This window comes from Pseudophryne corroboree, chromosome 7, assembly GCF_028390025.1.
Source record: "Pseudophryne corroboree isolate aPseCor3 chromosome 7, aPseCor3.hap2, whole genome shotgun sequence".
Lineage (NCBI taxonomy): Eukaryota > Metazoa > Chordata > Amphibia > Anura > Myobatrachidae > Pseudophryne > Pseudophryne corroboree.
Genome location: NC_086450.1, coordinates 1110866 through 1123217, shown reverse-complemented (window position 1 = coordinate 1123217; position 12352 = coordinate 1110866). Strand labels below are relative to the sequence as shown.

The window sequence follows — 12352 nt, the reverse complement described above, 5'->3', positions numbered from 1 at the left end:
TACAGCTTGCGGATCCCTCGTTCTGGAACAGTAACAACGGAGCTTCTTGTTGAGATGAGAAGCCATCAGGTCTATCTGCGGACAGCCCCACCGGTGAATCAGTTGTTGAAACACCTGAGGGTGAAGGCCCCATTCTCCTGGACGGAGGTCGTGCCTGCTGAGGAAGTCCGCTTCCCAAATGTCAACACCTGGAATGAATATGGCCGAGATGGCCCTTGCATTGGCCTCCGCCCAGAGGAGTATTTTTGACACCTCTCTCATTGCGGCACTGCATCTTGTTTCTCCCTGTCGGTTTATGTTCGTCACCACCGTAGCATTGTCCGACTGCACCTGGATGGCTTGATTCCGGAGAAGAGAGGAGGCCTGCAGAAGAGCATTGTAAATTGACCTGAGTTCCAGTACATTTATCGGGAGTGCAGATTCTTGACTCGACCATTTCCTCTAGAACTGGGGCCCCTGGGTCACAGCCCCCCAACCTCAGAGGCTGGCATCCGTTGTCCGTAGTATCCATGACTGGGTACTAAAACTCAGACCATCCACAAGGTGATGGACTTGTAGTCACCATAACAGTGAAATCCGTGCTTTTGGCGATAGAGTTACACTCTGGTGCATGTGTAGGTAAGACACCGACCATTTGTCCAGCAGATCCAGCTGGAACGGGCGGGCATGAAGTCTGCCGTTCTGGATTGCCTCGTAAGAGGCTACCATCTTGCCCAATAAGCAAATGCAAAAATGAACTGAGATTTTACGGGGTCTGAGCATTGAGGGGACCATAGCCTGAATAGTCAAGGCCTTGTCCATTGGAAGGAACACCTTCTGAGACACTGTGTCCAGTATCATTCCCAATAACAGAATTTGTTGTAATGGTTCCACGTGAGACTTTCGGAAATTTAGGATCCACCCATGATCTGTAAGCAGGCGAGTCGTCAGGTCGATGTTGTGTAGGAGACTTTCCCTGGACATAGTCTTTATCAGGAGTTCGTCCAAGTAGGGGACTATGTTGACTCCCATTCTGCGTAATTGCAGCATCATCTCCGCCATGACTTTTGTGAATACCCCTGGAGCCTTGGAGAGACCAAAGGCTATGGCCTGAAACTGGAAGTGGTGTTCCAGTATAGAAAACCGGAGGTAAGCCTGATGAGGAGGCCATATGGGAATGTGGTGGTAAGCATTCTTGACATCCAGGGTTACTAGGAATTACCCCTCCTCCAGACCAGTGACCACCATCACCAGGGATTCTATCTTGAATTTGAACAGTCGTAGATATGGGTTCAAATTTTTTACGTTCAAGATGGGCCGTACCGAACAGTCTGGTTTCGGTACAACAAGCAGACTGTAGTAAAAAAACCCTGTTGTGCAATGGAGGAGGCACTGGGACAACAACCCCCATTTGTAGCAGTTTTTGAATGGCGTCTTACAAGGTAACTCTTGCTATGGGTGAAGCTGGTAAGCTTGACTTGAAGAATCTGAGAGAAGGTAGTGCTTGAAATTTCAACCGGTATCCTTGGGATATGAGGTCCCTCACCCAAGGATTCCGGTAGGACAGTGCCCACACATGGGAGAAGTGCTGAAGGCAAACACCTACCTGGAAGTTGGCCTGTTGCTGGGGCCAACCATCACATGGAGGGCTTCGTGGATGAGGATCTGGGGTCTGGTCCAGAGATCCAGCAGCCGCTGGTTTACAGGACTTACCGCGAGATCCTCTAGCAGCATTGGATGCACCTCTGGCTCTGCCTCTGAGTCTGGCCACACGAAAGGACTGCAGAGAGGGCCCATGGTAAGGATGTCTAGCGGGAGGTGCAGCAGACAGCAGATAGGTAGACTTACCTGCCATCGCCTGGGAGATCCACTTGTTCAGTTCCTCTCCGAACAAGGCATCCCCTGTAAAAGGAAGTTTCTCCACACCTTTTTTGGAATCAGCATCCGCTGACCATTGTCACAGCCACAAAGCTCTGTGAGCCGAGACCGCCATAGCTGTGGAACGGCCATTGACGAGACAATTCTTTAACAGCCTCACTGAAAATTCGTGGAATTGCTGCAGTAGGGTAATGACAGGCATATGAATATCCTTACAAAGAATCAAGGTTAAAAAAAGGTTGAGATTGCCTAAAGGATAAAATAAAAAAGGGGCAGACTAGATGGGCCAAGTGGTTCTTATCTGCCGTCAAATTCTATGTTTCTATGATCTCCTCCTGAAGCAGGGAGTCAATCCCACTTAATATATTATCAGACCATTTTACCACAGCCCTTTAAATCCAGCCACAAGCTATAGTGGGCCGTCGAATTTATTTCAGTGTAGTCCCAATTTTATGATCAGCTGGGTCTTTGAGAGAGAGAGAGAGAGAGAGAGAGAGAGAGAGAGAGAGAGAGAGAGAGAGAGAGAGAGAGAGAGAGAGAGAGAGAGAGAGAGAGACCCAGGTCCAGGCAGTACAATTTTACGTGACAGCCTGGACACTGAAGTGTCCACAGATGGTGGCTTCTCCCATACTTTCCTATCTTCAGTAGCAAAAAGGAAAGAATTTAGTAACCGTTTAGGGGTAACAATTTTTTTTTGAATCAGTATTTACCCATGCCTCTTTAGACAGGGAGTTTAATTTCTTTAAAATAGGGAAAATGGCAGAGGATTTTGATTTCACATTAAAAAACAATTCCTCTTCTGGCTCTGGCTCCTTATCTTGTATATTGAGGACTTCCCTAATAGCATAAATCAGGGCCTCAACCCCTGGGGACAGAGAGTTGTCATCTTCCACCTCCAGTTCTCCCTCATCCACTCAAGCATGTCATTATCAGAGTCAGACTGGAGCACCTGTGGGAGTGTGCGTCTATGAGAGACCACCAGAGGGAGCTGAGGTGCCTGTCTGAGGTCAGCAGCCTTAACCATGAAATTATCCATAGAGTGTTTCAGGGTCTGCCTTTCTGGCTTAGCAGTAGCTAACTCTATTAATATTAGTAATCATTGTTTTGAATGATTCTAACCACTCAGGTTCCTGCATAGAGCTACCTTGGGAAGGTAGAGAACACTGGGTACACAGGAGAGACCCCTGTGGAGAAGGTGTAAACTTAGTGTTACATGAAGGGTATCACAGGGATATATTCAATTGAAGTCGAAAGCTGCCGTCTGTCAAAAAGATGTCAGTTTTCGACTTTTTTAGGTCGGAAGGGGTTCCGACCTATTCAATCAATCCCCAAATTTTTCGACAAGTCGAGGAATTCGACTTGTCGAAAAGCATGTGGATCGGCGGAATAGCTGCCGATCCATGTGCTTGTGTCAAAAAAGGGGCCAAAACTGACAGGTTTTAGCCCCCTTTTCGACCATCTCAATTCGACTTTAAAAAAAGTCGAACTAAGAGGGTGAGAGCAGCACCGGAGACTGCAGAGCCGAGGCGGGGACGGGGAAGAGCCGTGCTGGAGGATGTCACAGCTGCCGCTCACAGCAGCGTCCACCTGCCTCCAGCAAGCGAGACCTCGCTTGCTGGAGCCGGGTGGACGCTTCCGTCAGCGGCAGCTGTGATGCAGGGACTGGGAGAGGGAGGGACGGGAGAGGCAGAGAGATGGGGGGGGGGGGGGGGAGAGCCGCGGGCAGACGCATCTCAATTCGACTTTTTAAAAGTTGAATTGAGATGTCATTGAATAGCCCAGGTCGGATCCATTCTGACAAATGAATGTCAGAATGGATCCGACTTCAATTGAATATACCCCACAGACTTTTTCCCAGACATTCTTACAGCAGAAAACAGAGAGTTAAATGAATAACAGAGCAATGATAACACGGTTAGTGAAAAGGTTCAGTTACCCTAGACAGCCCTGAATGGAGCGACACGGAGAGGATTGGGACCAGCACACAATACCTCAGTTTAGAGCAGAGCTCTGCTGGGGGTTATATATATATATGTCACCACAGCAGTATTATCGCTGTGCATATGCTCCCCCCTCTCTATAAACCCCCTGGTACCAGTACAATTGGTGATTCAGTGGGTTCTGTGGATGAGCGGCTCTTGCGTGCAGCCTGGCAGTCAGCAGCAGCAGGAAATGGCGCCTTTCAGCCTCTGGTCCCGCTCTCTGGGAATCCCCGCCCCTTCAATGGCGCACGGTCCATCACAGACTATGGGGTATATTTACTAAGGTCCCGATTTTGACCGAGATGCCGTTTTTCCTTCAAAGTGTCATCTCGGTAATTTACTAAGCAAAAATCACGGCAGTGATGAGGGCATTCGTAATATTTTGGAAGTCCTTGGAAAAAATCACGAATCAATACACCATCGGTCAAATACGCCTGCAATTTGGTAGAAATCGGTCATTTACTAAAAAGTGCAAAACACAAACACTGCCGACAATAGCCAAACACTGCCGTGATAAAATACAAATCGTGAAAAAGTGCTAAAAAAAAAAAACAGACCTGCTTTTTTATCCCGTGTTTGTATAGGCATGCACGGATCCATGAGATCCGTGCATGTTTATCAGTGGGAAGGGGGGGGAAATGTTATAATTTTTCAAAAATAAAATTGCGTGGGGTCCCCCCTCCTTAACCAAACCAGCCTCGGGCTCTTTGAGCCGGCCCTGGTTGCAAAAATATGGGGAAAAAATTGACAGGGGTTCCCCCATATTTAAACAACCAGCACCGGGCTTTGCGCCTGGTCCTGGTTCCAAAAATACGGGGGACAAAAAGCGTAGGGGTCCCCCGTATTTTTGAAACCAGCACCGGGCTCCACTAGCTGGACAGATAATGCCACAGCCGGGGGTCACTTTTATACAGTGCCTTGCGGCCGTGGCATCAAATATCCAACTAGTCACCCCTGGCCGGGGTACCCTGGGGGAGTGGGGACCCCTTCAATCAAGGGGTCCCCCCCCCCAGCCACCCAAGGGCCAGGGGTGAAGCCCGAGGCTGTTCCCCCCATCCAATGGGCTGCGGATGGGGGGCTGATAGCCTTTGTTCAAAGTAATGAATATTGTTTTTAGTAGCAGTACTACAAGTCCCAGCAAGCCTCCCCCGCAAGCTGGTACTTGGAGAACCACAAGTACCAGCATGCGGCGGAAAACCGGGCCCGCTGGTACCTGTAGTACTACTACTAAAAAAATACCCCAATAAAGACAATACACACACACACCTTGAAAGTATAACTTTAATACATACATACACACCACCATATACACATACTTACCTTATGTTCACACGAGGGTCGGTCCTCTTCTCCAGTAGAATCCATGGTGTACCTGTTGAAAAAATCCTACTCACCAAATCCAGTGTAGAGGGCTCCTCGGATAATCCATTTGTAATCCACGTACTTGTAAAAAAAAAAAAAACGGATACCCGACCACGAACTAAAAGGGGTCCCATGTTTTCACATGGGACCCCTTTCCCCGAATGCCAGAAACCCCCTCTGACTGATGTCTAAGTGGGTTTCTTCAGCCAATCAGGGAGCGCCACGTTGTAGCACCCTCCTGATCGGCTGTGTGCTCCTGTACTGTATGACAGGCGGCACACGGCAGTGTTACAATGTAGCGCCTATGCGCTCCATTGTAACCAATGGTGGGAACTTTCAGGTCAGCGGTTGACCGAAAGTGACCTCACCGCTGACCTGAAAGTTCCCACCATTGGTTACAATGGAGCGCATAGGCGCTACATTGTAACACTGCCGTGTGCCGCCTGTCAGTCAGTACAGGAGCACACAGCCGATCAGGAGGGTGCCAAACGTGGCGCTCCCTGATTGGCTGATGGAACCTTCTTGGACTTAAGTCAGAGGGGGTTCCAGGCATTCGGGGAAAGGGGGCCCATGTGAAAACATGGGTCCCCTTTCAGTGCGAGGTCGGGTATCCGTTTTTTTATTTTTACAAGTACGTGGATTACAAAAGGATTTACCGAGGAGCCCTCTACACTGGATTATGTGAGTATAATTTTTTCTACAGGTACACCATGGATTCTACTGGAGAAGAGGACCGACCTGCGTGGGAACATAAGGTAAGTATGTGTATATGGAGGTGTGGATGGATGTATTAAAGTTATACTTTCAAGGTGTGTGTGTGTGTTGTCTTTATTGGGGTATTTTTTTAGTAGTAGTACTACTACAGGTACCAGCGGGCCCATTTTTCCGCCGCATGCTGGTACTTGTGGTTCTCCAAGTACCAGCTTGCGGGGGAGGCTTGCTGGGCCTTGTAGTACTGCTACTAAAAACAATATCATTCACTTTGAACAAAGGCTATCAGCCCCCCATCCGCAGCCCATTGGATGGGGGGGGGACAGCCTCGGGCTTCACCACTGGCCCTTGGGTGGCTGGGACCCCTTGATTGAAGGGGTCCCCACTCCCCCAGGGTACCCCGGCCTGGGGTGACGCTAGTTGGATATTTGATGCCACGGCCGCAGGGCGCTGTATAAAAGTGACCCCCGGCTGTGGCATTATCTGTCCAGCTAGTGGAGCCCGGTGCTGGTTTAAAAAATACGGGGGACCCCTACGCTTTTTGTCCCCCGTATTTTTGGAACCAGGACCAGGCGCAGAGCCCGATGCTGGTTGTTTAAATATGGGGGAACCCCTGTCCATTTTTTCCCCATATTTCTGCAACCAGGATCGGCTCAAAGAGCCCGAGGCTGGTTTGCCTTAGGAGGGGGGACCCCACGCAATTTTTTTTTTACATTTAAACTTTTTTTTTTTTTTTAACAAGGTGCACAATGAAGCCCAGCACGGATCTTTCAGATCCGGCCGAGATTCATTGTATTAAAGTCGGCAGTGTTTTACAAGTCACTCACGTAAAACACTGCCTAAAAAAACGAATGACATCGACATCGGAAAAAACGAAAATGCAGAATACGGCAGCTTAGTAAATTAGTCGTAATCAATTCAAAAAGTTGCATATTTACACTTTCGATGTCATTCGTGATTGAACTTTGACCTCAAACGGGAAAATACGAATCTTAGTAAATTTACCCCTATATTGGCTGTAATTTGATTTTATGTGTAAAAAGGAGATTAGAATCCCCCTTTACCTCAGCGCCAGTCTGGGTCCTCAGCAGGCACCACAGCTCGCAGCCGGGTGACCACCGCGCTCTAATGCCGCCATTGTCATCGGGGAACTGCTAACTGGGATCCCAGTGTAATTACTCACCGCGTCTACTTCAGCTCTGTTAGGGGTGGCGGCACGCTGCCGGTGTGGGCTCACACCCTGGGGGTATGAGAAACAGGAGCTCAGTGTCCTGTAAGCGGGAATATGAACCATTAACTCTATAAGAAGTTGGTACCGGTCCCCCCCTAAGTCCCACGATGCAGGGAGACTGGTGCCAGCGCTGCCTGAATATAACAAACTAACATAAATTATGAAGAAAACTCTCCGAGCTCCAGAGGATGCACCCGGCTCCTTGGGCACATTTTCTAAACGGAGTCTGCGGGAGGGGCATAGAGGGGAGGAGCCAGCACACACTAATGCTTTCTTAAAGTGCCAGGCTCCAGTGGACCCGATCTATACCCCATGGTACTAAGGTCATCCCAGTATCCACTGGGACGTTAGAGAAATCACATTATAAGAGTGACTGTACCACCTTCAGCTGTAGATTATACTCCCTAGAACAGACGCTGCATTCAGCCCGTGGCCTTCCACCATCCTATTCCGACATGTGCCGCCCTCCGCTCATATATATACCTGTGTCGGCTTCCACATTCCAAGCAATGTCCATCTGCAGAGGCCGGACTCTCCGCTCTGCCCCTGGGTACACTGGCTCCTCGGGATCACCCGCCTGGCTCTGCCGCTCATCACCCGCTGATTCTGAAACACAAGGTGAACATTGTACTCAATGGTAAATGTACAAGATGTAGAACATGAGCCTATGTATCATTGAGTGATTTACACTGTGCTGGGCGTGCTCCGGCTGTCACCCCTGTAATAACGCCCGGTCTGAGCTCAGTACAGGTAACCATGGAGACAAAGCCATGACCACCCACGCGGATCGTATATCTGATGATGTAAAGGAGGAGATCATGAGGATCCAGAAGTAGAAGGGTCAGGAGACAATCAGATGTCTGCCCACCTAGGATCAACCCAACATGGAACCTTTGTACATATGTTTATTTAGGGCACTCAGGACTGTCATAAGGAACAATGAGCAGCGGATCAGCCAATGATTCAGGATCTGAGGGAGACATGTACTAAGCAGTGATAAAAGTGGAGAAGTGAGCCAGTGGAGAAGTTGCCCATGGCAACCAATCAGCATTGATGTAACATTTATAATTTGTATACTTTAAAAGTATACAGAGCAGCTGATTGGTTGCCATGGGCAACCTCTCCACTGGCTCACTTCTCCACTTTTATCACTGCTTAGTACATGTTCCCATAAGTTCTGCCTTTTGTCCTGAATTCCATGTGTAACTGGGAGCTTCCAGCAGATGCACTGTGGTCTTCTCTTCTGAAACTACTAATGGTTACCTGCCAGGGACACCTCGCCTTCCTCACCCGATCGTTACCTGCCAGGGACACCTCACCTTCCTCACCTGCCTCACCCTACCGTTACCTGCCAGGGACACCTCACCTTCCTCACCTGCCTCACCCTACCGTTACCTGCCAGGGACACCTTACCTGCCTCACCTGCCTCACCCTACCGTTACCTGCCAGGGACACCTCACCTGCCTCACCTGCCTCACCCTACCGTTACCTGCCAGGGACACCTCACCTTCCTCACCTGCCTCACCCTACCGTTACCTGCCAGGGACACCTTACCTGCCTCACCTGCCTCACCCTACCGTTACCTGCCAGGGACACCTCACCTGCCTCAACCTACCGTTACCTGCCAGGGACACCTCACCTTCCTCACCTGCCTCAACCTACCGTTACCTGCCAGGGACGCCTCACCTGCCTCACCCCACCACACGTCACTGTTACCTGCCAGGGACGCCTCACCTTCCTCACCTGCCTCACCCCACCGTTACCTGCTAGGGAAGCCTCACCTTCCTCACCTGCCTCATCCCACCGTTACCTGCCAGGGACACCTCACATTCCTCACCCCACCACACGTCACTGTTACCTGCCAGGGACGCCTCACCTTCCTCACCTGCCTCACCCCACCGTTACCTGCCAGGGACGCCTCACCTGCCTCACCCCACCGCACGTCACTGTTACCTGCCAGGAACGCCTCACCTGCCTCACCCCACCGTTACCTGCCAGGGACACCTCACCTTCCTCACCTGCCTCACCCCACCGTTACCTGCCAGGGACGCCTCACCTGCCTCACCCCACCGCACGTCACTGTTACCTGCCAGGAACGCCTCACCTGCCTCACCCCACCGTTACCTGCCAGGGACACCTCACCTTCCTCACCTGCCTCACCCCACCGTTACCTGCCAGGGACACCTCACCTTCCTCACCTGCCTCACCCTACCGTTACCTGCCAGGAACGCCTCACCTGCCTCACCTGCCTCACCCCACCGTTACCTGCCAGGGACACCTCACATTCCTCACCCCACCACACGTCACTGTTACCTGCCAGGGACGCCTCACCTTCCTCACCTGCCTCACCCCACCGTTACCTGCCAGGGACGCCTCACCTTCCTCACCTGCCTCACCCTACCGTTACCTGCCAGGAACGCCTCACCTGCCTCACCTGCCTCACCCCACCGTTACCTGCCAGGGACACCTCACCTTCCTCACCTGCCTCACCCCACCGTTACCTGCCAGGGACGCCTCACCTTCCTCACCTGCCTCACCCTACCGTTACCTGCCAGGGACGCCTCACCTTCCTCACCTGCCTCACCCCACCGTTACCTGCCAGGGACGCCTCACCTTCCTCACCTGCCTCACCCCACCGTTACCTGCTAGGGAAGCCTCACCTTCCTCACCTGCCTCATCCCACCGTTACCTGCCAGGGACACCTCACATTCCTCACCCCACCACACGTCACTGTTACCTGCCAGGGACGCCTCACCTTCCTCACCTGCCTCACCCCACCGTTACCTGCCAGGGACGCCTCACCTGCCTCACCCCACCGCACGTCACTGTTACCTGCCAGGAACGCCTCACCTGCCTCACCCCACCGTTACCTGCCAGGGACACCTCACCTTCCTCACCTGCCTCACCCCACCGTTACCTGCCAGGGACGCCTCACCTGCCTCACCCCACCGCACGTCACTGTTACCTGCCAGGAACGCCTCACCTGCCTCACCCCACCGTTACCTGCCAGGGACACCTCACCTTCCTCACCTGCCTCACCCCACCGTTACCTGCCAGGGACACCTCACCTTCCTCACCTGCCTCACCCTACCGTTACCTGCCAGGGACGCCTCACCTTCCTCACCTGCCTCACCCTACCGTTACCTGCCAGGAACGCCTCACCTGCCTCACCCCACCGTTACCTGCCAGGGACACCTCACCTTCCTCACCTGCCTCACCCCACCGTTACCTGCCAGGGACACCTCACCTTCCTCACCTGCCTCACCCCACCGTTACCTGCCAGGGACGCCTCACCTTCCTCACCTGCCTCACCCTACCGTTACCTGCCAGGAACGCCTCACCTGCCTCACCTGCCTCACCCCACCGTTACCTGCCAGGGACACCTCACCTTCCTCACCTGCCTCACCCCACCGTTACCTGCCAGGGACACCTCACCTGCCTCACCTGCCTCACCCTACCGTTACCTGCCAGGGACGCCTCACCTGCCTCACCCCACGTCACTGTTACCTGCCAGGGATGCCTCACCTGCCTCACCCCACCGCACGTCACTGTTACCTGCCAGGGACGCCTCACCTGCCTCACCCCACGTCACTGTTACCTGCCAGGGATGCCTCACCTGCCTCACCCCACCGCACGTCACTGTTACCTGCCAGGGACGCCTCACCTGCCTCACCCCAACGCACTGTTACCTGCCAGGGACGCCTCACCTGCCTCACCCCACGTCACTGTTACCTGACAGGGATGCCTCACCTGCCTCAACCCACCTCACTGTTACCTGCCAGGGATGCCTCACCTGCCTCACCCCACCGCACATCACTGTTACCTGCCAGGGACGCCTCACCTGCCTCTCCCCACCGCACATCACTGTTACCTGCCAGGGATGCCTCACCTGCCTCTCCCCACCGCACATCACTATTACCTGCCAGGGATGCCTCACCTGCCTCACCCCACGTAACTGTTACCTGCCAGGGATGCCTCACCTGCCTCACCCCACCGCACATCACTGTTACCTGCCAGGGACGCCTCACCTGCCTCACCCCACCGCACGTCACTGTTACCTGCCAGGGACGCCTCACCTGCCTCACCCCACCGCACGTCACTGTTACCTGCCAGGGATGCCTCACCTGCCTCACCCCACGTAACTGTTACCTGCCAGGGACGCCTCACCTGCCTCACCCCACCGCACGTCACTGTTACCTGCCAGGGATGCCTCACCTGCCTCACCCCACGTAACTGTTACCTGCCAGGGACGCCTCACTGCCTCACCCCACCGCACATCACCGTTACCTGCCAGGGACGCCTCACCTGCCTCACCCCACCGCACGTCACTGTTACCTGCCAGGGACGCCTCACCTGCCTCACCCCACCGCACGTCACTGTTACCTGCCAGGGATGCCTCACCTGCCTCACCCCACGTTACTGTTACCTGCCAGGGATGCCTCACCTGCCTCACCCCACCGCACGTCACTGTTACCTGCCAGGGACGCCTCACCTGCCTCACCCCACCGCACGTCACTGTTACCTGCCAGGGATGCCTCACCTGCCTCACCCCACGTAACTGTTACCTGCCAGGGACGCCTCACCTGCCTCACCCCACCGCACGTCACTGTTACCTGCCAGGAACGCCTCACCTGCCTCACCCTACCGTTACCTGCCAGGGACACCTCACCTTCCTCACCTGCCTCACCCCACCGTTACCTGCCAGGGACACCTCACCTTCCTCACCTGCCTCACCCTACCGTTACCTGCCAGGGACACCTCACCTTCCTCACCTTCCTCACCCTACCGTTACCTGCCAGGAACACCTCACCTTCCTCACCTGCCTCACCCCACCGTTACCTGCCAGGGACACCTCACCTTCCTCACCTGCCTCACCCCACCGTTACCTGCCAGGGACACCTCACCTGCCTCACCTGCCTCACCCTACCGTTACCTGCCAGGGACGCCTCACCTGCCTCACCCCACCGCACGTCACTGTTACCTGCCAGGGATGCCTCACCTGCCTCACCCCACCGTTACCTGCCAGGGACACCTCACCTTCCTCACCTGCCTCACCCTACCGTTACCTGCCAGGAACGCCTCACCTGCCTCACCCTACCGTTACCTGCCAGGGACACCTCACCTTCCTCACCTGCCTCACCCTACCGTTACCTGCCAGGGACACCTCACCTTCCTCACCTGCCTCACCCTACCGTTACCTGCCAGGGAC

The 12352-nt window shown here is 53.6% G+C and overlaps 1 protein-coding gene across 1 annotated transcript in view; it reads right to left on the bottom strand.

Moving 5' to 3' along the window:
- The window catches only part of KIAA2012 (KIAA2012 ortholog), a 353000-nt gene that overhangs the window by 305433 nt on the left and 35215 nt on the right, over nt 1-12352 (bottom strand). Inside the window, exon 2 of the mRNA XM_063932236.1 lies at nt 7627-7749. Within this exon, the coding sequence (XP_063788306.1) occupies nt 7627-7749 (123 nt within the window). The remainder of the gene's footprint in view (nt 1-7626; nt 7750-12352) is intronic.